At 32.9% G+C, this 26418-nt stretch overlaps 1 protein-coding gene and 1 long non-coding RNA gene across 2 annotated transcripts in view; one reads left to right on the top strand and one right to left on the bottom strand.

The window, feature by feature from the left end:
* MICU3 (mitochondrial calcium uptake family member 3) overlaps positions 1 to 26418 on the bottom strand; it is a 77992-nt gene that overhangs the window by 10445 nt on the left and 41129 nt on the right. The window contains exons 6-10 of the mRNA XM_074329724.1: positions 24686 to 24757; positions 21322 to 21360; positions 11616 to 11711; positions 7149 to 7249; positions 6489 to 6660 (exon numbers count right to left, since the gene is read on the bottom strand). Coding sequence (XP_074185825.1) covers positions 6489 to 6660; positions 7149 to 7249; positions 11616 to 11711; positions 21322 to 21360; positions 24686 to 24757 — 480 coding nt within the window. The remainder of the gene's footprint in view (positions 1 to 6488; positions 6661 to 7148; positions 7250 to 11615; positions 11712 to 21321; positions 21361 to 24685; positions 24758 to 26418) is intronic.
* Positions 1 to 26418, top strand: part of LOC141571046 (uncharacterized) — a 76513-nt gene that overhangs the window by 32199 nt on the left and 17896 nt on the right. The window lies entirely within an intron of this gene.

Below are 26418 nucleotides of genomic sequence, written 5' to 3'. Positions count from 1 at the left end.
GATGAGGACATCCCATAATGTTTTTATTTGACAGAAATTGCTGTATACCAGGAGCAATGTGTGACATGGAGCGTTGTCATGATGGAGGATGATTTACGGCACACTTTAAAACACACCTTCTCTCAACTGTAGCTCAACCCAACTGACTGCACGAAACAAGCTGAAACTTGTCACACACTGTTACTAAGGTTTGAAGCGCTGCTTATCATATTGAAGATCCCTGCCTTTCTGTTGGATGGCACTTGGCAGCAGCATTCACAGTATTTTATGGTCACAACAGAAAGTCTCCGTGTCACACATTGTTCTGGTATGGCAATTTCTGTCAAATAAAAACATTAAGGTGTGTACTCATCCACCTTATTCACTGGATCTGGCACCATGCGACTTCTGGCTCTTCCCCAAAGTCAAAATGAACATGAAGGTAAAAGTTTTGAATCGATTCAGGACATCAAGGCAGCCAAGACAGTGCAACTAAAGACACTTGCGAAAGAAGACTTCCAGAACTGCTTCAGAAAGTAGCAAGAATGATGTGATAAATGTGTTTGAAGTGAGGGGGAGTATTTTGAGGGGGACTGATGACAATGTGTCTTTACTATAATATATATTTTTTTAATTTAAACATTCACTGCTTTTTGTGATCATACCTCATATATAATGCAGTATTATTTGGCAATAAAAAGGAATGAAGTGGTGATATTTGCTACAACATGGATGAACCTTGAAAAAGTTATGTTTAGTTAAAGAAGCCAGACACAAAAAGTTACATATTATATAATTCCACTGATATAAAATGTCCAGAATAGACAAATCCACAGAGATAGAGGCAGACTAGTGGTTGCCGGGGCTGAAGGGAGGGGAAACAGGAAGTGACTCTCTAATGTCTATGAGGTTTCCGTTTAGGATGATGAAAAAGGTCTGGAACTAGCTGTGATGGTTACACAACACTGTGAAGAGGCTTAATGCCACCAAATTTTACTCTTTAAAATAGTTAAAATGGTAAACTATATGTTATGTGTATTTTACCACAATAAAAAAAATTACATATGCTTATTGAAATATGTCATTGAAGATGTGAACCTGCATATATAGTTGCACTTGAACTGAACCGTGGCAAGGCATAAATGGACAAAACGGAGATAGTTAATAACACATAATTCAATAAAAAGACAAACCAGAAAATGTTGTGCATATCAAACTGCAACTGTAATTACACTGGTTGTACTGGTTGGTAATGTGCTCCATCTGTAGCCATAACAGTGCTCCCAATGTGTGCACTTGTTTAACTTTGGTTGAAGTACATAAGCCTGAAACAATTAGATTAGGAAGAGAATGGGGGTGGAATGTCATGGACAATGGTGAAGTAGGGTGCTTGAAGATTTAGTCCCTCCAGCAAAATAACTAAAAGCTGGGAAATACTGATAGAATCAACTTTGTGGAACTCTAGAATCTAATCCAAAGCAAGTAGGGACTGATTAATAAAGAGAAGGGTGCCTGAAATTCAGTGAGAGAGTATTGTGGTGTTTTAGTCTACAGAACTACCATTTTTATCTTTCAATGCTGTGGCAGCTTTTATGATGGCAGCTGATGTTCCTGGTTTGGCTTCCTGGTGAAAGAGGGCTAATAAGAGCCTATTCTTAAATGTTGTGGCGTGCGATTTGCCTTGTCTAGGGGTTCCCTGAGGGATCAGCACAGAGGCTGACTTTTGTTTCATGCCCTTCTCCTTGGACTGGAGTGGCTTTCCTGGTAACAGTGATATCTATCAAAAGATTTAAAGACATACACACTCTGTGCCAGTCTGAGGCAAGGAGTGACAGAAGGGACAAGCAGCAGACAAAATACAAAAGCCTGGAAGAGGCTAACAAGAATGGTTATTGAGAGAATAGGGGCTCAAAGGGCCACTACATATACCTGAGAAATTGGACATGTCCAGGAACTGATGCATGCTTTGAAAAAACCTGAGAGGACACTAGCTTACCACCTCTGGCAGATCTATAGGCTCTGTGGAAGCAGGAGGTGAAAGCAAATGAAGAGGCTTAGTTAGGTAGCTTGGCTTAGTGTTAAAGGGGTGCTCCAGCAAGGAGCTGAGCTGCAAATACTGGGAGAGTACTGTATTTTTTTTCTTTCTGGCTCTAGGCATTGAAGGAAATCTCTGTCAGTTATCTGTCTAACCACTAAGATAATGGAACAGAATATTTTGTGACTGTACACAACAAGGAATACAGTCTTTCCCATTTGTATAGTGACTTTTCCTGGCAACTGTATATTAACTTTTAGAAATATAAACAACTTTAAAAGGTAGAGAGAAATGTACCATTATGGAATAAACAGAAAATTCAAACTGAAATTTACTGGCTGAATGAAGATAAGTCACTTAAATCTTTCTGAACATCAGTTTCCTCAAAGCTTAATAATGATAATTTTATTACTTTCTTGTTAATATTTACATTATGTGGTTACTCTGACAAGCCCTTTCCCGTCCCTTCTACAGTCTCTATCTACATTCTCTCCCAGAAAAGTTCACCTGGTCCCATAGCCTTTAAAAAAATTAAATTATTTATTTTATATGGGAATGTATTCTAAGCACCTGTTCAAGATTCAAAAGGTACAAGAATGGAAAACACAAATCTCCCTCTATCCCCTCTTTTCCTTAGCCATGCAGTTCCCTTCTTTGGAGGAACCAATGTTTTTCTAGTTCTGTGGGTCCTTCCAGAACTAGCATAGGCTATTTTTGTAAATAAGTAGTAGTATACTATATACATTGTTCTAAATTGTGCTCTTTTTTACTTACTATATCTTAGAGTTTGTTCTATATTAGTACCTAAAGAATTTTCTTGGTCTTTTTTTCAGCTTCACCTTTTTCCATTCTATAGATATATTACAATTTATTTAACCAGTGACTTACTGAAAGACATTTAGGCAGTTTACAACTTTTTGCTATTGTAAACAACACTATTTATAACACATAACTTTGTAAATCTGCCATTTCATATAAGTGAATATATCTGTAGGTAAAATTCCCAAAAACAGAAAAGCTTTAAGTTCTACATCTTTAAATAACATCTATCAATTCATTCAATAGGGGTTCCAGATACTGTGGATATAGCAGCAAATAATAAAGATAAAAATACGAGCCTTCCTGGAGCTTTCATTATAGTTGGGAGAGACAGACAAAAAAATAATAATAAAAATAAGTATATTCTATTGTTTACTGAGATAAAAAATAAAAATAAGCAAATTATATAGTGTGTTAGAAGACGGTAATGCTAAGGAAATAAAAATGGATTAAGGGAAGAAGGAATAGGATATGCCAAGGGAGAGATTATAATTTACATAATAAGCTATTATATCATAGGTTATATATTATGTATATAATAGGTCATTATTTATATATTAGATTGGAAGGGTAGACATCATTGAGAAATTACATAGTAAGCCATGTGGTTATCTAAGAGAAGAGCATTCAGGGCAGAGAAAAGAACATACACTAAACCCCTGAGATGTAAGATTACCTGGTATTGAGAAACAGTAAAATGGCCTGTGTGCCTGGAGTAGAGTGAGCAAGAGGGAGAATGATAGGAAATGAGGTCAAAGGTAAGGAGTGAACAGCCTCTGTAAGCTCTGTAGGCCACTAAAAATTTTGGCTTTTACTTTGAGAAAAATGAGATACTATGATAAAATCTGAATCATGGTATAAAGCATTTCCTTAAATGTGAAATGGAGAACAGGTTGTAAGAAGGCACAGTTGGAAGCAGAGAGATGATCTGGGAGGCAACTATAATAATCCAGGCAAGAGAGAATGATGACTTGGGTGGTAGCAATGGAGACGGCAAGAAGTGGTCAAATTCTGATACAGGCAGTGTCAAGAAGATTTGCTGATGGAGTGTATGTAGAATGTTAGGGGAAGGAGTCTGAAAATTTTGGCTAGAACAACTAGGAATATAGTTTCCAGCCATTGAAACAGGGAAGATGGTGTGTGGAGCAAGATTTGTTGGGATGATCAGTAGTTTAGTTTTGAAACTATTAAGCCTGAGGTATCTATTACATACCCAAGTGGAGAGGCTCAGCAGGCTGTATGATGTCAAAGTTTGAAATTCAGGGGAGAAGTTTAAGCTGGAGACACAGCTTAAGCACTAATGATTACCAAAAGTAGTCCTGATTTGTACCCTTGATTGCGATAGTCAAACATCCGACTGCCTGCGTAATTTCTTCACTTAGACATCTCATAGGAATCTCAAACTTAACTTGTCCAAAATAAAAGTATTGATTCTTCCCTAACCCCAAACTCATAGTCTTCTTAGCTCAGTAAATAGCACCACTCTTTTCACCCGGTGGTTCAGGCCAAAACGTAGGAGTTCTTGATTCCTCATTTTCCTTCATATTGAAGTCTAATCCAGCAACAAGTCCTATTAGCACTAGTTTTTAAATGATCCAGTATCTGACCATGCATCTCTTTCCTGCCCTCCTATAACAACATCCAAATTTGTCTTTTTCTTTCAAAGTGGGTCTAACTAAAGCCTATTCTGTACCAGCGAAGATGATCTTTTGAAACATGAATCAAATCATATCTGGCACATGAGTCAGATCACATTTGAACGTCACAGTGTACAGAAAACACTTGCTGAATAAATACTTGCTCAGTGAACAAACATCACACCTATGCTCTAAAGCAAGGTTGGCAAACTTTGGTATTTGCTGTTTGCTTTGCCTAGAATGCTCCTCACCCAGGTCTTTGCACAAGTCATTCCTCACCGTCTTTCCTCAAAAGCTACCACTTCAGAAAAGTTTCTCTAATAGTGCATCTTCTTTCCCACTGCCCACAACTTTTGGTCCTCTTCAGAATATTTATCATTATCTGAAAATATGTCATTTATTTATCTTTTTGCTTACTTGTTTATTGTATCTCTCCACTAAGTAATTCAATGACAGGAATATTACTTATCTTGTCACTTGCTCCACAGTGGCTAGAATAAGGCCTAGTAAATAGAAGATGCTTAATATCTAGTAGACAAATGAGTGGAAATTAAAGTATTTTAGAAATGTAAAATGGAATCTATTGAAAGAGTAGCAGTTGTTATTGTTTTGGAGAGAAGGGGATGAGGAGTGAAAGGAAGGGAAAGACATAAGCAGAGTGTGATAGCAATATCATTGGCTTAGGGTCTTGGGTTTGAAACCCTGGGCAAGGGTCTAAGTATCTGAGAGCCTCAGCTTCCCCTTTTATAAAAGAAAGATGTCAATATCTGGAAGGTGTTTTAAGGATTGATGAGACAGTGAAAAAAAAAAAAAATCAAATCAATGAGAATCAATGCTGGTTCACTTGCTAAATTTTCCCATTTTTACTGTAATTATTTGTAGTACTTATGATACGTCTATCAAGTTTTTAAAAGCTGAATTTAACTTAAAAGAAAACTTTTATTTTGAAATAATTTTTGATGAGAAAAAAAGTTCCAAAAACAGTACAAAGAGGTCCCATACGCTCTTTACCCTGGAATTAAACTTTTTGAGTTACAGATTTCTATAAATTTCCGTATGATGAAAGAATAAAAACAAAAAGATTCTTTAAGGCCCTAAAAATACCCAAGTAGTTTGACATAGTATAATTATTATAACTAGTATAATTTCCACTATTTTCCAATTTATGCATTGAAAAAATCCAGTTTAACATGTAAAACAGACAAAAATAGATTATGTAAACTAACGGCCAAAAGCATCAAGTTCTTTTTTCTCATTCCATAGGGGATGTGGACAATTGTTAGCACTGTCGGTGTATCCATCTTAAACAAAGTCAAACTATTTGCAAGTTTTTCTTGGATAGGTTAACTTGATCCTTCTGCAAACACAAATAGAAGGCAATATATCCAAAACATCCCATGCCTAAAGGGGGTACTTTTAACACCAGTTCCATTTGGTTGCAATGATGCATTTAAATACCACTAGATAATGCACAACTGATCAGAATTGCTGACAAAACACTTAACTACTAAACAAACAGACAATCAGTTGTCCCAGGTTCTTAAACACTCACACCATCCAAACTGAAAAAAAACCTCACTTCAACTGCTGATAAGATCACTCACTCATCAATTTGAAGGCCATCCTCAAATGACCTTTTATTAAGTATATTATAGAAATGAATAAAGTATAACTGAAATGATGTCAATATGAACTGCTTTATATCAGGTGATGTTAATATAGTAGTAAAAGCACAGAGGTCAACAGAATTCTCTTGGAAAATGATATTCATAATCCAAGTAAAATAACTGCTCACAACCTTAAAGTTTTTAGAATATCTCAGAAAAATATGGATATCTACCCAGAATACTAATCAATTTTTAAAATTTTGCCAGGGCACTTAGGATACACAGGAAAAAAGAATGAAATATATCCAAATATCTCTATTAATCCACAGAGCAAAAGAACTAACAAAAGGACAAAATATTTTTTTAACCTAAATAACATGTTAACAAAATAAATAATGGAGGATTAGATACCTTTTCTTCGGGTATACTGTAACGCACATTTTCCAAAAATACTGATGTATTTTCCACATTTGTATATCGTAAAAGAATATGAGCAAAATCTTCTTCACTGATAGTATTCATCCCATTCGAGTAGGAAAGGAATTCTATTTCTAGAACTTCTGTTTGGAGGTTATCCATGAATCTATGACAAAAATATATAAAGAATGAATAAGATAAATGGAGAGTGACGGTAACAGATGGTACTTAGCCTCTCAGGGTTTGGCTTCCTCATCTGTAAAATGGGGATAATAAAAATACCCTAGTGATGAGATTTAAAGGAGTTAATGTGTAATGTCTAGTGTTTCTTGTAGTAAATAGTATATACATGATTATTATTATTTATTACTTTTGCTTATTGGGACTGAGAAATTGGTAATATACTTTCTTCTGAATGTATAGGAAATAACAATCCAGCTAGTCAGACATTTTATCATTCAGTAATTTCCTGTTACACTTATCAATATAAACACTGGTATACAGAACTGATAAAAGTGGGTATTTGTTATACATAGTACCTTCAGTTGACATAAAAGCAGAAAAAGGTGTGTATCACCACACTGGATAATTTTAAGGACCTTTCTCACTTTAGCATGTTAACGTTTTTCAATACAAATAAAAAAGTAAACTCACCTATAAAAATCTTCAAAGTTGAGCTCAGCTTTTCCTTTTTTTCCAAAAAAGTGTACAAGAAGTGTAGTATCTGTTACTAAACTTGTAATGTCATCAGCACGCTTAAAAAAAATCACAATTTAAAAGTTAGCAACAAAACAGAATAGGGATACCCAATATCCCTCAAAGAATTTTATCAACACATAAATATCAAGAATGAATGAAAAGCATAAGGCTGTATTAATAAATGCCATTATAGTTAAAATGAAGTTCAAAATTAGAAAATAGAAATATAAATAAAATCTATCTTTATCTTCAAAAAAATTTAAAGATATTTTAGGAAGTTTTCAACCTCAAATTGTGCATTTAGAGTATCTATATTTAAATTATCTACAATAGTTGAACTCCTTTAGTAATCATGTAAATATTTTATTTTTATTTCAGTAATTTACAGTATAAATTTTCCTAATCAACCTGAAAATTCTATTTTTTCAGGATGTTCAAAAGAGGTAAATTCTTCAGATGTATTGAACATATGGGGCTGACAAAGGAATGGTCTCAAGCTTTACAAAGCAACTTCTTTTAACCATGGTACTTTTCTATTCTATTCCATATTTATGATACTTTAAATAGAAGATACTGTATTTTGAAAGAGAGACTACAATGATATTACTTTGTAATACACATCATCTGTATTTTTTTTCAAGAAAAAGTCTAACATTCTTTTTTGAATGGCTAAGAATTCATTCCAGAGGGTTTTTCCTTCCCCACTCAACTTGATAAACCAAGTTCCAACAAGTGTATTCTTAAAATAGCTTAATTATAGTCCTTTCAAAGTTCAACGCCTATGGAAATCTTCCTTTCATGTAGCTTTAGAGATTTTTCCTGTCTTTCCCTCCCTCAATTCCCTTCATTTCCCTAATCTTTCTTTCCGTCTTTTTTGAGTTGGCCATTAACTCATACCTGTCTTATAAACTCGAGCACAATAACGTTCACATGATTGTAATTCTCCCATATACTCCATAAAAAGCATCAGAAACAGAAAGCATATACTTCTCTACAAAGGATCAGTTGTCTTACCCCTCATTCGCACACTAAATTTTGGTAATCCTTTGATTCCTCATAGCCTCTTCCCAATCTTTTATGAAGATAGCTATTTCATCCTTCCTAACTTTTATAGGATTTTTATTTCATTTCTTCCTAAACCAAATATTATTCTCTTCTAATGACTAGTATGGGGTTATAGAGACTATGTCTTTTGATTGGTCTTTTTCCCTCCAAACATGTGCTTTTTTAATTCATGACACTTTTTCTAAGGTAATCTCTCTGCTACATTGACTAACTCATGTCTCTCTTAAGAACTCCAACGTGTAGGGTATCTTGTACTTTAAATATCTAAAACTGTTGAAATTCTTAGTTATCTTTTAAATAGTCTATATTTAAGTAATGCAGCTTGGATTTTTCTAAATAACCTTTAGCATACAGCCTCCTTTAGAAGATCTCTACTATTTCTCAGTTTAGTTTGCTGACAAGTCCCAAGTATTCTCAGGAGTTGGAATAAACTAGAAGTTCCCTGTAATGTAACCAACTTCTTTAAGATCTGATTGCTGGTGGGGGTGGGGAGCAATAACAGGGAGGAAGCCAGGTGTCATATTATCTTTTAAATATACCTTCTTGACCAAGCCTATTATGGATGTTGAGGAATATGGTGGTGCTAGCGTTTCATATGACAGTAGACTCATGTAATGTTAAGTCGTGCTCAAAAGGCACCACTACCTTTACCAGTAGCTTAAGGTTGAGGAGGGAGGCTGCTGTAACAGAATCAGGGGAGGATTTAAAATCAGAAGACCTAGGTTCACTGACTTTTTTGATCTTTAGCTACCTTATCTGTAAAATGGGAATAACCCTATCTATAATAACAATTTTGAGGATAAGATTAGAATATGATGTAAATGAAGTATACAAATGTTCTTATTGGTAGTCATAAGATGCTTTGGAAAAAAGCGTAAAACCTTTGGGGAGGGGTAAGATATTTCATTTTAATTATAGACATTCTTTTGTGATTGTATATAATTAAGTCTAATCAGTCTATCATGCATGGAACAGCTTAAATTAGTAGGGAAAGGAAATATTTGAGAAGGCGTGCCTAAATGGGGCATAAAGGTGGACACTCTAGACAATCAGAAGTCAGCATGAAGAATTGGGGTATCCATTTGGAAGCTAGAGGAATGGAATGTGGGGGAGGGACAAAATGGGTGAGAGGAGACGGATGATGTTTCAGAAAAAGTTGCTACTTTTGTAAGCAGTAGTGTGGTGAGCAAATAAGATGATGACCTTGAGAGTCAGATTTCTGGCTTTGAATTCTAACTTTTTTCCTTATTAGTTAAGCGACTTTGGGGAAGTTAATTTCTCTGAGGATATTATTATCCTCAGGAATAACAACAGTACCTACTCTAAACGGTTGTTGTAAGCATTAGGTAACACATTTGTGAATCACTTAGCTCTATAACTGGCACATTTTAATGCCTAATAAATGTCAGCTATTATTAGTTTTGCCGTATCAAAATATATCAAAAAGTTGAAAAAGGACCAGACAAGATAGAAAATAATGGTGAAGCTTATTGAAAAAAAAAAGAGATTTTTAAGTGGTACATTTTTACTTCTGTTTTGTTATTGAAACTACACATATGTTACATGGATCTGAAAAAAAAAAGCCTTAAAATGAGAGGTTACAGGACAACAAAAGTTAGTGAACTCAGATACCATAATTATGGCATGTTCTCTCTAATGCTGTGATGTCCTTTACCTCAAGACATATACACGGAAATAAGATGGCTTTGTTTTACACAGGTTTTAAATAATGACCTCATTCAGCCAGTTTTTCTCATGCCCACTGAGCAGAGCAGATCTTCATTTAGTCTTTCATCATCAAAATCTTATTAGACTTAGGTTGCACTTATCCAGATAATCCAGACTCACAGAGGCATAAGCAACAGTTTGACATTAGAGAGAAAAAATTAGAAAATGGAAATGGTGAAAACTTCTCCCCCCATTCAGTGAAACACAGTACTGTTGGGTCATTGAAAACTATACCACTGTCCGTGGTATCCAAACAGTGTTATATAACTTAACTCACAGGACAATTGAGACAAAAATAGACTTTATCCCTTTGATTCTTACGCTCATTGTTAAAATAAAATGAATTCAGGTATTTTCATAACAAAGCCAGAAAAAGACACAAAAGAACCCCATGGGTCATTTACATGAAAGGCCATTATCTAACTTTGTTTTGATTAGAATTTAAATGATTTAATCAAAATTGAAATAAACAAATTAGTAAATTTGCATGAAATAAAAATATGTCAAACTATTAAAATAAAAAGTTTTAAGGATATTATTTCAACATATTTTTATTGATTACAATGTGGTAATTTTAAGCTCTATTCAAGGGCTGGAGGCAATTTTCAAAGTCTTGATTTGTTAGTGAAGGGTCTGAGTAATTTATTGAAATTTATTAAGGACAGTAAAGTAGCAAGTAAAAAATTTTTAATTTGATCTATAAAACTCAAAACAGTTTCTATAATCTGATACTCAGACTGTATTCAACAGTTATACGAGAGGTTTATATTGTACTATGAATTTATATCTATTATTTTAATTAGAAAGTGGTATCAGCTGTGGCATATTCAAATTTTCATTATAACATGGTTTTACCATAACTGAAAAAAATCTATTGTTAGAAACAGCCTTGGAATAAGAATGAGAGGCTAATCTCAAGTTTACCTACAGTATTTAAACAGAAATGCTTTATCTCAATATTTACATTTTAAACATATAAGAAACAAAGACATACATATATATTTCCAAGCTTTCTTTCCTAACGAAGTTGAATCCTGAAATACTGATACTCTGTAAACATTTCAGTTTTACACTGGCATCAGTAGTAACCTATAAGAAATTAGAATAAGTTATAACAACTACAGTCAATTTTCCATTATTGACTTGAATTCCATTAATGAATTAAATTAATTCATTAATTAATTTAGCAGCTTATGATGATAGTGTGAATTGATTACAGCCAATGGTGTGCTAGTAAACTGGCAATCGGGTGGGGGGTGGGGGGTGGGAGGTTGGGGGGGTGGGAGGGAGGGGAATAGCCTGATCTGTAGTGTTTGCCAATTTCTGTGGTATTAAATACTCCTATCATAGCCACTTCCAAGGTACCAATGGGATGTTATGCAATGATGAGTTGAGAAGAGATGTGCAGAATTAGCTCTGTGAAGCTATAAAAGCCAGCTCCAGCACACCTCCGACAGAGTGATAAACATATTCAAATACACCATTTAGATATAGGAATTATTGCTTTACTGGATTAAAAAGAAAACTATAAAATATATATGGTTTCATCATTGTGACTCTCAGATGAAACGAGGACTAGATTAACAATATGGTAAATAGTACAATGACCTAGTTGAGGTTTAATTATACCTCTGCGAGGTCTGAAAAGAGTGCTTGGCTTGTATTACGTCTCAGTGTATCCCAATAGCTTCTGGAGACAAGTTCCTCAGCATCTGTTTTAAGTACCTGTAGAAGTTTTAAGAAGCACAACTGAAATCTAAAGAATAGTCACAAAGAATGATAATTTATACACTTTAAATCTCTTCTAGCCAACCTTGAAAAGAAAACACATTAGCTTACCTTTTTTGTTTTCTGCCGCACACAACAGTATTATATTACATTGCTGGTAAACCCAGGGTATTTTCAAAGGTGTAATGGTATATAACCACTATTTCTAAGTACAATGTGGCTTTGTCAAAGAGAAGCATAGTCTTCACCCCCTCCCCCATGTCATTCTACTGAAACATGGGTAACTTCTAAGAATGTGTGAAATAAAAATTCTATTCACACCTTATGTGAATTCATTTGTAGAAGATTTTGGTGATTTTGTAGCAACCTAAAAAATCCTGCTTAATTTAAAAATGAATTATTGTTGGCTAGCATACATTGTGTTAGTGCATCCAAGAATCAAAATGATTATAGCCACACTAGAGAAAGAAAATTTAAATTAATCCAAAACGTGTCAAAAAGAAACATGCCAGTTTAAGTCACTCAAAACTACTCAGGGATTCGATAGGTGTGTCTATTGTGAATAGATAAAGTATTTCTAATCTATTACCTGACAGCACACTAGTTTTAATCTCAGTATTGGCTAGTCTGAAAAATGTGGTATCAAGATTAAGAAGTGTAGTGTAATCTTGATATGAAAACATAGAACTACAAACTTAAGTTTATAGACAGTCTATAAACTTACAAGTTTATAGAGACTTGGGACTCTATAAACAAAAATAAGGAAAGGCAGTTTCTGTCAGGATTTATCAGGGAAGATTTCATAGGTTCTTGGGCTTGGTGTTCTTATGGTTAACGTGAGAAGAAAACACTGCATAATATACTTAGGAATGAGTGGATGATGATGAGAGAACTTTATTTCTGTGTGTGTGTGTTAATTTTTTAAAAGTCCAATGCCACTAATAAAATTATAATGCACTTGAGAATTATTTTAAAGATTTTAAAATTCATTATTAACTAGAAAATTCTGCCTACTGCCCATATTTTAATAAAATCTTTTAAAAAAGTTAATAATATAGTAATTTAGCAGGAATCACTTATATGACATAGACATATTTAATATCATAAATGTAAATGTAGCAATATGACAGAGAATCTGCTCATAACTTCCTTTAGCAATTAAATAAGCTTTGACTAAACAGTTATAAACTAAATAAGTAAAATGAGCTGAGTATAGAATAAAGTTCATTTTCTTTTATACAGGAATGGTAGTACCTCAATAAATGGTAGCTAGATTATAAACACTTACTCTGTGAATATTATGTAAATATTTCGAATGTGGATATATTTTTAAATTATAATTTAGAAAGTTAGTATATGATAAGGAAAGGAATTATCAAACCTATCAAACTAGAAAATAAGGCTTACTATACTAGTATTAGGAGGGTAACGACAATGATTTGCTATGTGAAGCCATGCCTCTTGCCTACTTCCAAACACTGGTCACCATCTCTCTCTAATCTTTCTATTTCTCTCTCTCTCTCTCTCTCTCTCTCTCTCTCTCACACACACACACATTGATGACATTAGAAAAATATTTACAACATATTAAGGGATAAAATTAGTTTGACAAACTATATTGACATAGATCTCTACAGAAAAAAAAATATTTTTTGAACATAGAAACGAGGTAAGTATGCTCAAACATACTGATTATCTTTGAATGGTGGCATTGAAATATTTTTTTTCTTCTTTTTACTCACTTATACTTTAAAATATTTTAAGAATGTATATTTATCACGATAATATACAACTTTTTAAATAAAAAAGTCTTATTTAGAACATAACAACTCACTAGTCCCCTCCTACAGAAAGTTATCCCACTCTTTATTTAGCTGCAAAGATGGAACTGTGATAGGATAAATAACTGAATTCCTGCAAGTGGCTATATTTGTTTTTGTTTTATCTTATACAGTTTTTTAAATTACAATGTTTCTGAGAGAAGGACATATTCTCACAGCAACTATGTCATGCCTTGTGTTAAATAAATACGTGATACATAATTAACAGGACAAAATAGCCAATATATCAGTGATTTTCCTGGCAATGTTGTAGATTCCTATATGAGTGTCTGCTAAGGAGCAAATATTTAATTTTTAATAATGACTTGGATGATGAAATTAAGAGTAAATTTTCATAACATGCAAAACTAGTAGAAAACTTTAACATCAGAAAAATAGGATATTTAAAATAAACTTAAGGTAGCCATAAAAATCAGAATAGACTGCAATAGCAAGAAATGCAAAGCAAATACAAAACCACAACATATGCATACAGGCTAAGGTAAGACTGATAGGGGAAAACGCCCAAATATAACTGAGCACTGTGATGGTTACGAAACAGGTATTAGAATGTTTGGTATATAAATAGTAAGAAAATTTGCGAAGACTTCTTGAAGCCTTCTTCGTGTACTTGATTACTATATGAGCTTTAAGCCTCCTTATCAGAGTATAAATCAGGTGTAGACCTTCATTAAAAGAGGTAAAAGAAGAGATGGTCCAGAAGGACTTTAAAATAGATGGCACAGGCAAAACGATGTCCCGAATGTACTGTCTCCTATCAGTCTGATATATTTTTAGCCTAAGTTTAGTCTGTTAATCATAGAATTTCCCTAAACTTTGAAGTTTTGGTCAAATATTCCCTATTGCACTTTTGGCTGACCCAAAGTAGGATCCTATTCAAGACATTCCATGATACTCACGATAGGAAGGAAGGACGGAAGGCAGGAAGGGAGGAAGAAAGGAAGGAAGGAAGGAGAGAAGGAAGGAAAGAAGGAAGGAAGGAGTGAGCTATGGTCTGAAAAATTCCTATGCAGATATTCTAACTGCCAAGGTGATGGTATTAGGAGGAGGTGGGGCCTTGGAAAGGTGACTATGTCATGAGTGCACAGCCTTCATGAATGGAATTAGTGCTCTTATAAAAGAGGCTCAAGAAAGCTCCCTTGCCCCCTTGTACCATGTGAGGACACAGCAAGAAGACGCCCTCTGTGAGCCAGGAGGTAGGCCCTCATCAGCCACCACACTGAATTTGCTGGCTCCATGATCTTGGACTTCCCAGCTTCCAGCACTGTGAGAAATGTTTGTTCTTTATAAGCTACCCAGCTTATGGTATTTTTGTTACAGCAGCCCAAATGGACAAAGACAGAAGGAAAGAAGGAAGAAAGGATGGAAATAAAAGAAGGGAGAAAGTAAAGATGGAAGGAAGGAAGAAAAAAGGAAGTTAGGAAAAAAGAGGACTGATTTAGAGATGGGAATATATCACTGTGGTAAACAGAATAATAGCTCCCTAAAGTTGTCCATGTCCAGAGATGCAAATGTCCTATATACAGTTAGGGTGTGAGAAACGTTATGCTTAGAGAGAAGGCAAACTATGGAGAAAAACAAAAACAAAAAACAACAGTAGTCCATAGAATCAGATAGTAAACTGTCGTTACTGTTAGTGATATTTAAAAACACACAGAGAAAAATAAAAACAAAGAAATAAAAGAAAACTCTATCTTTATAATCTGTGCCACTATGACAACTGTGGCCTGAAATACTATAATCTGAGAATTTAATTTAAAATTTCATGGGACTGCAGTTCCTGCCAGTGTGTTACAGACACACACACACACACACACACACACACACACAAACACACACACACACACACACACGTTCCAGGAAAAACACACTCTTAAACCAGTTCTTAAATAATCCACACAGATGCATTACAACCAATGTATGCTCACAATATAAAATTACTAAACACAAAAGAACATAAACTACTACAAGTGAGAAGCAGCAAAAACAATAAACAATAGAACAAACAATGTAGACTTCAGATATTCAAATTATTAGATATGCAATACAAAATAAGTTTGTTAAGTTTAAAGAATATGAAGCTGTATTTGAAAGATTTTTCAGGAAAAACGGACAACCAATAATTATTAGGCTGATTACAAAAAAACAAACAAACAAATAAAACTTCTAGAAATAAAAAAAAATGGAACCACCAAAATTTAATATCATATTAAATATAGCTAGAGAGAGAGTTAGTGAACCAGACAATAATATGAATAAATTATACAAAATACAATGTGAAAAGACAAAAGTATGGCAAATTATTAAAGAGAAGTTTAGAGACATAGATGAGAGCATGAATATTTATGAAAGTAATAATAGAGAAAATGGGAAGAAACAATATTCAGAGGTACTGGCAGTGAATATTCAGGAATTAATGAAAGAAAATAATCATATTATTTGAGAAGCTAATAAATTTCATGATAAGAGCAAAAAGAGACATACTACAGTGAAATTGTAGAATACCAAAGGCAAACAGAATCTTTAAAGTAGCAGAAAGATTAGCTACAAAAGAATAATTTGACTCAGCTGACTTTTCAACTTCAGCAATGGAAACCAGAGGACTGGAATGATATAATTTGTTGAGAATAAATGTCAACATACAATAGTATATCTAATAAAACTGTCTTTCAAAATAAGGACATATATACATATATTGAATCACTATGTTGTACACTTGAAACTAGTATGTTATATGTCAATTATATCTCAATTCTTAAAAGTAATAAAAATTTAAAAACCCAATTCATAGAATCATAACAGATTGGTAATTGTCAGAGGCAGGTGGGGGTGGTGGTGGGAGTGGGGAAATGGGTAAAGATGGTTAAAAGGTACCAACTTCCAGTTATAAGATAAATAAGTCCTGGGGATGCAATGTACAGCATGGTGACTATTGTTAATGATACTGTATTGTATATTAGAAGTTGCTAAGAGAGGAGATCTTAAAAGTTCTCATCACAAGAAAAAATATGTGTAACTACGTGAGGTGATGGATGTTAACTAAACTTACTGTGGTGATCATTTTACAATATATACATATATGAAGTTATGTTGTACACCTTAAACTAATACCATGTTATATGTCAATCACAGCTCAGTAAAACTGGGGGTAAATAAGGGCAAAATAAAGACATTTCGAAAAAGAAGGTTTTTAAAAAAATTTACCAGCAGATACTCACTTGAGTATATATTTTGTGAGTATAAGCTTATGAGATTTAGGAAAGGTTGAGACTGAAGAGGGAATTAGTGAGTAAAGAATGGCAAATATATAAGTAATTCTAAATAAACATTGATGGTATATATTTAAGAAGCCTAATTTGTGGATTAAAAAAAAGAAAAAGATAAACATTGTACAATTTCAAGTACTCATGCCAGGAAGGGAATGAAAGATATTATGAGTAAAGCACTTTAAGACTCTATTTTTAAGAAAGAGAGTAAAGATATGGCCTAATTTAAGATTTTATTATTTTAAGTATACTTATTAAAATTTCCAAGAATAACTACATAGAGAATAGAAATATAATGAATGTTTTCTAAACTAATACAGAGGAAAAATAATCTTCAGTTAATTCAGAAGAAGGTAGGAAAGAAGCATATAGAATGGGTAAAATAAATCCAAGTAAATTAGTAATCGCATTAATGTAAATTGACTAAATTTCCCAATTAAAAAGCAATATTATCAACCCAGATAAATAGAAACAAAAACAAATATGCATAATATGCTTATAAAAAAGAGACACCTAAAGATATAAAGAAAAGGAGAGGTTGAAAAATATGTACTAGGCTTCTTTTAACAAAAGGCTAGTAAATACCACCAATCTTCTCTTTGAGAATAACTAAAAAAGCTGGATATAAAACAGATATATCTTCTTAATAGCGTCTTCAAGACATTATTTTGTCTTTGATAGTGTGTTGCACAATGGTGCAAAAGCAATGGTGGGTAAAACCGTTGGAAGCCTTAGACCAAAGCCATTACGTTCTTCAGTTTCATATAACCATATTAAAAAAATAAAAAAGCTTCACTTAAGAATGTACTTGCTGAAGAATAAACTTATAATTTTGTTAAACTGACTTTTGAGCACACATCTTTTTAATATTTGGTGGATGAAACTGGAAGTATGCACAAGGCACTTCTCCTGCCTACTGAAGTAATGTAGTTGTCTTTAAAAAAATCATTTTTGTGATGGTTTGTATTGCAAAGTGAAGTAGCCACTTTTTTCATGAGCAATCATTTTTACTTGAAAGAACAACAAATAGAGAAACCATGGTTGTTCAGACTTTGGCGTTTGGCAGACATTATTTTGAAAATGAGCCAAGTGCGCCTGTCACTCCAAGGGAAATGACTGATCGTATTTGTTGCCAAAATAACATACTGCAACAGATTGAATGCAGAAGCATCTATGAGGAACCTGCTGTCCTTTATTATGCCAGACATTAAAGAGATTTGCAAAGAATGTAAAATACCACTCTCCTCACTACATTTTTAAGTTACTTTTTATAAAAAAATATTTATGTTAACGTGAGTTTTTAACTTTAAAAATGAATATAAAAATAAAAAATATAAAAAATATTTTTTAATTTCTTGGTTTTATTTTCTAATATGGTAAACATAGATAGGTAAAACCAACATAAGCAAAAGCTCTTTTGGGTCCTCAATAATTTTCAACAATGTAAAGGGGTCTGGAGACCAAAATGTTTGAGAACTGCGGCTTTACAAGCAATAAAAGCAAATAAACTAGAACTAGCTATAACAATGAAAACGGAATTGATAATCATAATGTTGAGCCAAAGAAGCAAGACACAGAAAACCTCATAACATGATCTCATTTATATGAAGTACAAAAATGGGTAAAACTATGTTGCTTGTGATGCATAAGTAGGTGGTAAAATTGTAAAGCGAAGAAGTGATTTACATAAAAGTTATGCTTGTAGTTACCATTTATTAGGAGACAGGGAAGGATTATAATTGGAGAGACATAAGAAGGGGCTTCTTATGGTATGACAATGGTTATTTTTGATCTATATGGTGGTTAAACTTTTATTATTTATTTTATTTACATTTTATTTGCAGTAAATTTCTGAACTAAAATATATATTTTAAAAATCAAGGAATACTTCATCATCAGTAGATGAAAAAAACAGAAAATAAAAAAACATAAAATAGAAAAATAACACAAAATTTTAGTAAAAATAAAGGTAATATATTTATTCTAACAACAAAATAGATTTTAAGGCAAGAACATTTCTAGAGATCTAGGGATAATATATAATAGAAGATTCAACGCATTAAAAATGTAAGTATATTTTTAAATAGCCAATGATGCTTCAAAATATACAAATTAAAAAAATAACAGAATTACAAGTAGAAATTGACAAGTCTATCACTGTAATGTATAATTTAACATACTAACTGACAGATCAAGAAGACAAAAACATTAGTAATGATAGAGATTTAAAACATATAATTATCATGTTTGATCTAATCTATATCTGTATCTATATATATGTGTATATAGATATAGATATATAGATATGTATTATCTATCTTAGAAATATAATCTATATCCCAAGATGGAAAATAAACAACTTTTCAAACACAGATAATTTATGAATATTGACATTGTTTTAGTCCACAAAACAAATCTCAACACATGTCAAAAAATAGTATAAAAATTGGTACATTTTCTGACTACAGTGGAAATAGGGTAACTAAGATAATCTTTATAAAACTTTAAAAAGTAATATAAGGCATGCTAGAATCAAATATAACGGACTTTTACATTATTTATTCTTTTGAATTTTTTATATTTCTTTTCATTACTGTGGTAAGATAATCAAAGTTGGCTTTATGAAAAATTTGGAAAAAATCAGAATTGCTTGTAACAGAAAAGGTTATCGGGTAACTATCTTCATGAATACTAAAGCAAGAAATGTAACAAGAAATAATTTGACAGAACACCGGCAGAACCTACTGCAGGAGTGATTAAATTTTGGAACAGGTTACTACAGAAGCCACAAAATCTCTCCAGTATAAGTCAAGAGGGGCTCTGCCCTTCCTGAGAACTTCTTCCTAAAGGCAGCATCTTAGGTTATATTCAGCTCCATGAACTGGACTCAAATTAGATACTTTTTCATTCCAGTTGATCTACAACTCTAGGAACTAGCAGATAATTGCCAGTTAATGCATATTATACTGATACATTTGTGCAATAACATCAATGATATTTCATATAAATTTTCAGGTTGTCTGAATTGTTTTCTAATTTTAAATAAAATTTCCTTGTTTGCTTCACTTTTTTGGAAAATCATTTATGAGTTTAAAGGAAAAATATAAATTGCCACAGTTGGAAAATAGCTCATATAATAGACATATTAAATTAGCAAAATTAATAATGAAGTCATAAGAATGAACATTTATTAAGTTTCACAGGGCATATGGCATTATAATTTATGAGATTTTTCATCTTGCGCATTCTTATAAATTTCTGAAATGATTAACAGAGGAATCTTTTTAAAATTTGAAGAAAATGGTAAATTTTATTTAATGGGAAACAGTAGTAAATATCGTAGAAAAATTTAAAGTATCTTGTAAGGATCAAAACGATTAGTCCATCCTATGGGTCCCATGGACTTGGCTTGTTTTCCAACCCATTCCAGGTCCAGTCCTTGTGACTTGGGCAAGAAGATATCTTAGGTTTACTTTAGGCTGAATCGGCGTCCAGCATGCGTTCAAATCTAGAACAGAATTAGGTTTTATAGTTTGGACTTCTGATTATCCAATACAGGAAGCAGCACAGCCACTTTTACAGTTGTACAGTATAACTGGAACACTTTCAGCAGGATAATACTGAGTCAGTCACCCTGAATTCAAGGGCTTCCCTCAGGCAAAATTTATATAATTTGAGGGATCCTTCTAACCTTGGAGAAATTAAATGAACTGTGCATGTTTACGAGTACATTCCAATGGAGTCATGGCCTATTCTTAGTTGTTTAATAGCCGGGATAACGAACAAGCTCCAAATTTCCCGGAGAAGGCAAAGAAGAAGAAAGCTTAGCATAAGAGAGTACATTTGGAAGATCATTTGCAGGAACTCTCAACTTTTTCAGGAAAAGAAGAGTCTGCAAATCATAATCCTCTTTGAGAAATAACACAATTTCTATATGGGATAGGGCGAAAATCTAGATATATTAAACATACCAAATGTCATCTTACATCAGACTTTGATGTTTAAAACCTTGATGCCTGGCACTGCTTATGGTCTATACAAAATACTGGTAGAAATACTGAAAACTAAGAAGTCTATCCATTAATATACCTCTTCACTAGAATTGAGAAAAGAAAGTATCAGATGGGTAGATCTAGTTCTTAAAATATCTGAGTTCTGCAGGAGCATAGCCTGAAAATATGCTCCATGATTGATATTTAACTCTTCCAATACTGCTGAAAATATAAAATTTCAATTGTTCTACAAGAGTTTTTGGTTGTTGCTCACTCACCTTTTCCTTATTTCAATCTGAATTTAAAGATATACAATTGCTCTGTAAATTTTAGTTGTGTCATAAATCTAGAAAGGAAATACAAAATTCTGTCTTGTTGCACCTTATTATATCCAATAAATTCCTAAACATTTTCAATAGCAGATACAGCATTATATTACGATATAACATTATCAAGTACAACAGGTGAGGGTTATTTACATAAAGAACATTTAAAGTATTGTACATACACTATTAGTAGGTGAATGGTATCCGTAAAGTTGAACACGCTGACATAGAGCACAAAGGGCCAAATGAAGTGTCACATTTCAGAATGAACCCAAGTATCGCAAAAGAAAAAAAAGAAAAAGAGGACAAAATCATCAATTAGGAAGGGCAAATCATTATGTTACATTCTCTATAGAGCACACACACAATACAAGTGGGATAAAGGTTAAAGATGAGCAACAAAGTTTTAAAAATCTCATATAATTAAACATTAAACGTATCTGTGCTCATTTCAACCATTTTCATTATAACTTTCTGATAGAACTATTGCTTCAAATAATATGCTCCTCCGAAGTACGCCATTTTATTTAGAGATTCTTCAGCAATTCTATATGGGATAGGGTGAAAATCTAGATGTAGCAGTATGACAGTGGAAATGGTATGAGAGACCTGCGGTAGAATCTTGTTCTCCTCTTATTACTGCCATCACCACAGGCAAGTTAATGAATCTAAGATTTTCTTTTCTATAAATAGGTCTGATACTTACCTGGGAGAAACGTAATGAGGACTAAATGGGAGTAACATTTATAATGGCTATAGCAGAGAGCTCAGCACATAAATGTTACAAGAAATGTTATGTTTATTTCCCTCTTTCCTTCTGAAGCACAATTTTATTTTGGTATGTAAATTTTTTTAAATTTAGTTTTGATTTAATTTTGATGTAAATATTTAATTCAAAGTAGCTATGTGGTTCTACTAATTAAAGAGAACTTTAGGTTTTACAATTAGCTAAACTTTTTGAATGATTATTATATTTCACGTACTGTTAAGTGACTACGCGTTTTAGCTCATTTAAGCCCATAACAATCACATGTGGTCATTATTCCTATTATTCCCATGTACAAATGAAGAAACTGAGGCACAGCGAGGTTAAGGGCCTTGCTCAAGGTCACCTAGGTAATAATGAATTAGCAGAGCTAATATTCAAACCGTGAAAATCTGGCTCCTGAGCCTGTGCTACACTGTCTCTCTAAAGAAATCCATATATTTTCACTGTAAATTTCCGTTTCAAAACTCAAAAATCTCATCAGTTCATACTTGCAAGTATTTAAAATGTGACAAGTTACCACTAATTGTCATTATTGTTAAACATAGTCACAAATGTTAGTAGAGAGCTCTCTTGTCCTACAGTGCTGAGGCTGTACTAAAGATTATTTCTGAATTGTTTTAAGGAATAGTTCTGATAGCTAACTAATGTAAATGACATTTCAGGAGCACTAATTAAACTACGTAAGATAAACACACCTGAAGTACCTGTGGAGGTCAATGATTTTATTAAGCATTCCTTTACATAAAACAAGTTATATATTACTTATAAGTTATTTTTATCTGTACTTTAAAACAAGTCTCCTTCTCCATATATTTGCTAGGGAATGCTTCATTGACCTATAGGCATGTAAAATAATACAATTTAGGGTATATTGATATGTTAGATTTCACAATTCAAATACACTTTCTCCAGTTAATCCAAGTTAATGAGGTTTTACTCTATCACTATTATAACTATTTGCATTAAATCAGTGTTAAATTTACTTTACTTGGGCTACAAGGAAGCTCAGAGCCAAGTTTCACGCTGACTCTGTAGGTTTTCCCAGTGTGGGTTATCTGCTATTATTTCTCCCTTTCCCCTCTCCCTTTGTCACTTGACTTAGGTATTTTAGTAAATATTAATGAATAGAATAGTATTGTATTTTTACTGGAAGATCCAGAAATCCTTTCTGGAAGTAGTATAAATAAACAAATAAAAAAAATTTCTATCCACTGAAATATGATCTACTTTATTACTAAGGTTTATCAAGATTAATTAACATAATTCAACCTCCTAAATGATATTTATGAACAACTTGTCTATCCAGTCAATTATAGTTAATCTATCAAAATTAAAATAACTGTTTGCTCTTTCAATATATTACATTATCTACAGAAAATAAAATTTATGAAGGTATTTAATTCTCTAGTGTTATTTGCTAATACTCTAAAAAATTGCAATTATGGGGCTAATTCATATAGGACTTATTGATTACAATTTGAAAACCACGGGACCTGAATTAGAAAACTCTTTAATGCCCCTTTAATGCTTGGCTAAAGTTACAATCAGCTCTTTGATTTTTTAAGTGTCTTCTATAACCTTTGCCAATTAGTATACTGAGGGGTTAAAAAAATACTGATCATTGTATCAGTCAAATATCCTATGAAATAATACATATTGCATAATCCCAATACTCTGCTTTTATTAATATAAATATAAATACACATTTCAAAAATCTATTGGGATTGAATATGGCACCCATCTGTTACAGATAATGTTTAAAAAAAAAAACTAATACATATCCTTATAACAATGAGAATAACAAAAAAATGTAACTCTCTGAAGTTAATTATTTGAATTTCTGGTAGACCAATGCAAACCACTAATTTGCAAATGAAATAATTATTATTTAATGCCAAGAAAATTCACCATGTTTCTGCTATTTAAGTATTAGATTAAAAAATATGCTATAGTGGGTAAAAGTGCAGATTTTGGAGCTGGCCAGCCATAGGTTAAAATCTTGGCTTTGCTATTTAATAGCTATGTAATTTTGGACAAGATACTTAACCTTTCCAGCTATTAGTTTCCTCATCTATAATTACAGATAATAAGATAACTTTTGGGTAGTTTAATTGAGAAATTGCATGCAAAGCATCTAGGATAGCACGTGATAGTAAGGTCTAGTAAGGTGTCAGTGCCTGGTTGTTATTTTTTATTATGTGAACCTGGGATATTGTTAGGCTGAAGTACTTGGGACAAGCAAAAAAGATATCTGGTAGGAAAATGGAGTGAAATGTTGCTTAACTCTACCTTCAGAATTAGATGAAAACATCACTATCCCAGAAGAAGAATCTATAATCTATTTTGCATTTCGAAGAATACAAAAATACATATTATTTCCTTGTTTTTGCTTCAACATTCATATTGTTACAGTACCATTAAATTCACTCACACGTGTAATTAAATCTTTGCAATTCACCTTTAGATTTTTACATGCATAATCTATTAATAGATCTGCATTAATCTATTATGTGATATACCCTTTAAATCTCAACAACAATATGAATAAAAATGATTTAATGAATGTAATATGGATACTGATGTTTAATATCAATATTTGATATAAATATTGATATTGATGCATATAAACACTGAAGCAATTTTTCTACATAAGAACTTTAGAAAGTTTTCAAGGGACAGCTCGAAAGTTACAGACTTTGTTCACTGTTTTTCAACATATTGAATAAAGTAATTCTTACCTAGAAAACCCACCTGAAACTACTATAAATTATTCTTACCAGCATTGCACGCTTTTCTTCATCTCCTTTAGTTTCCCTCTTTTCATTCTTTTTCCTGAATATCTCTTGAAGCTGAAAATGAAACCAATCAAGAATCAAATATCAAACATGAATTTCTGGGTACATATCTACCGCGCTATGCTAGGTATGTTCAAAAAACAAAGAAAACAGTGTCATCCATGAATGACAGTAAAACTACTGCAGATGTATTTTCTGATACCAATTTTCTTTCTGAGAAAAAGAAAATACATCCTTTGTTATTAGCAACCCACGGTTAAGTTAAATGTACAAAATTATAGTTTTACTTTATCTCTAAGACACAAAGCCATGGAGCCTGTGATACACACCTAGAAAGGGATGAAGCCCACTGAGGTATAAAGTCACTGGAATAGAATTCAGGGTCTCTGGGTTCGAGCCCATCTTTAGTCACACATGAATTTTATGGTGGTGAAGTGGTCACTCAACCCTCTCTTGGCTCCAATTTGCTCATAAATGAAATAAGGATGGGCCAGATGACCTCTAAGGTCTTTTTCAGGTAACTGAGCATTGTGGTGGGAATATGGATTCTGCACATATAGCCCCTTGAGCAAGTTACTCCAATTATTTAAGGCTTGTTTTCCACATCAGGAACATGGAGATAATGCCTTATCTTATAGGAAATTTTTTTCTCTCCAGCTTTATTGAGGCATAATAGACAGGTCTTATAAGAATGTTGTGCAGAGTAAATATTACAAGTAATTATGTAGCATACTGCCTGTTATATAGTAACTGCTCAGTAAATGTTAGCCATTATTATAAATGGTATTATTCCTTCTTTAAAATCCTACTTTACAAATGGAAACCTAATCCTACCTCTATTAAGTTTTCTGGCGAGGTCATTGTGTAATATGAACAGCTATGTCAACTCTTCATTTTGTTTTGTATGGCAATAATTGAAAGTCAAATAAAATGCTATTACCCCCCAAAATGTGCAATAACAATTAAAAATACAGTATGAAATATAAATGATTTATTAACACATAAATTTATTTCCAATTTTTCTTAGTGAACAGTTTTTTTTTTAGCAAAGGTTATTAATAATCACTTATAAACAGGCATGAGAAGCATAGATTTTAGACCTCTACAAATAACTTAGCAGAACTCCTCCTTTTGCTTTCAGGAACTCTTTGCTATTTACAAACAAACAACAAACAAACAAAAAACATCACATATGAGGCAGCAGTACAGCCACTGCAAAGAGTAAACCACTGCTTTAAAGCAAGGGCAGCTTTTATAAGAGTGTCCGATCGCCACAAATGGACAGTATTCCAAAAGACATCTATACAGGCAACTTCCAAAAGTTGAGTGAGTTCCTTCCAAAAGCCAGTCTTTAAACCAGTGGGGTGGAACTTGGCAGTGTTGCCATAGAAAGTTTACTGAAAATCATTTAGCTTACTAGGACCATTACGAGAGTCGTAAAATACAGGTGTGCACTACCAAAACAAAACTGTGTTAAACTAAATCTGTCCACTTTAGGACATGAGGAACATACTTCTGTCATTCCAGTAAACTGAAAACTCTCACCCGCTACCATCCTGAAAGTCACTAGAATGAGGGGTCCTTCATTGTTCCAGCTCCAATGGCTTGGCCCAGGTACTGTACGCAGCTAAGGGCTACGTGGGTATGAGATTAGGCCTTTCGATAGATACCAGTAATTACTCTGCTTGCTTCCCTTTTGAATGACTACTAATTAG

Source organism: Rhinolophus sinicus, linkage group LG04 (assembly GCF_036562045.2).
Source record: "Rhinolophus sinicus isolate RSC01 linkage group LG04, ASM3656204v1, whole genome shotgun sequence".
In the NCBI taxonomy this organism is placed as follows: Eukaryota; Metazoa; Chordata; class Mammalia; order Chiroptera; family Rhinolophidae; genus Rhinolophus; species Rhinolophus sinicus.
Note: the sequence above shows the minus strand (reverse complement) of the source record. Positions and strands in the feature narration are given on the sequence as shown.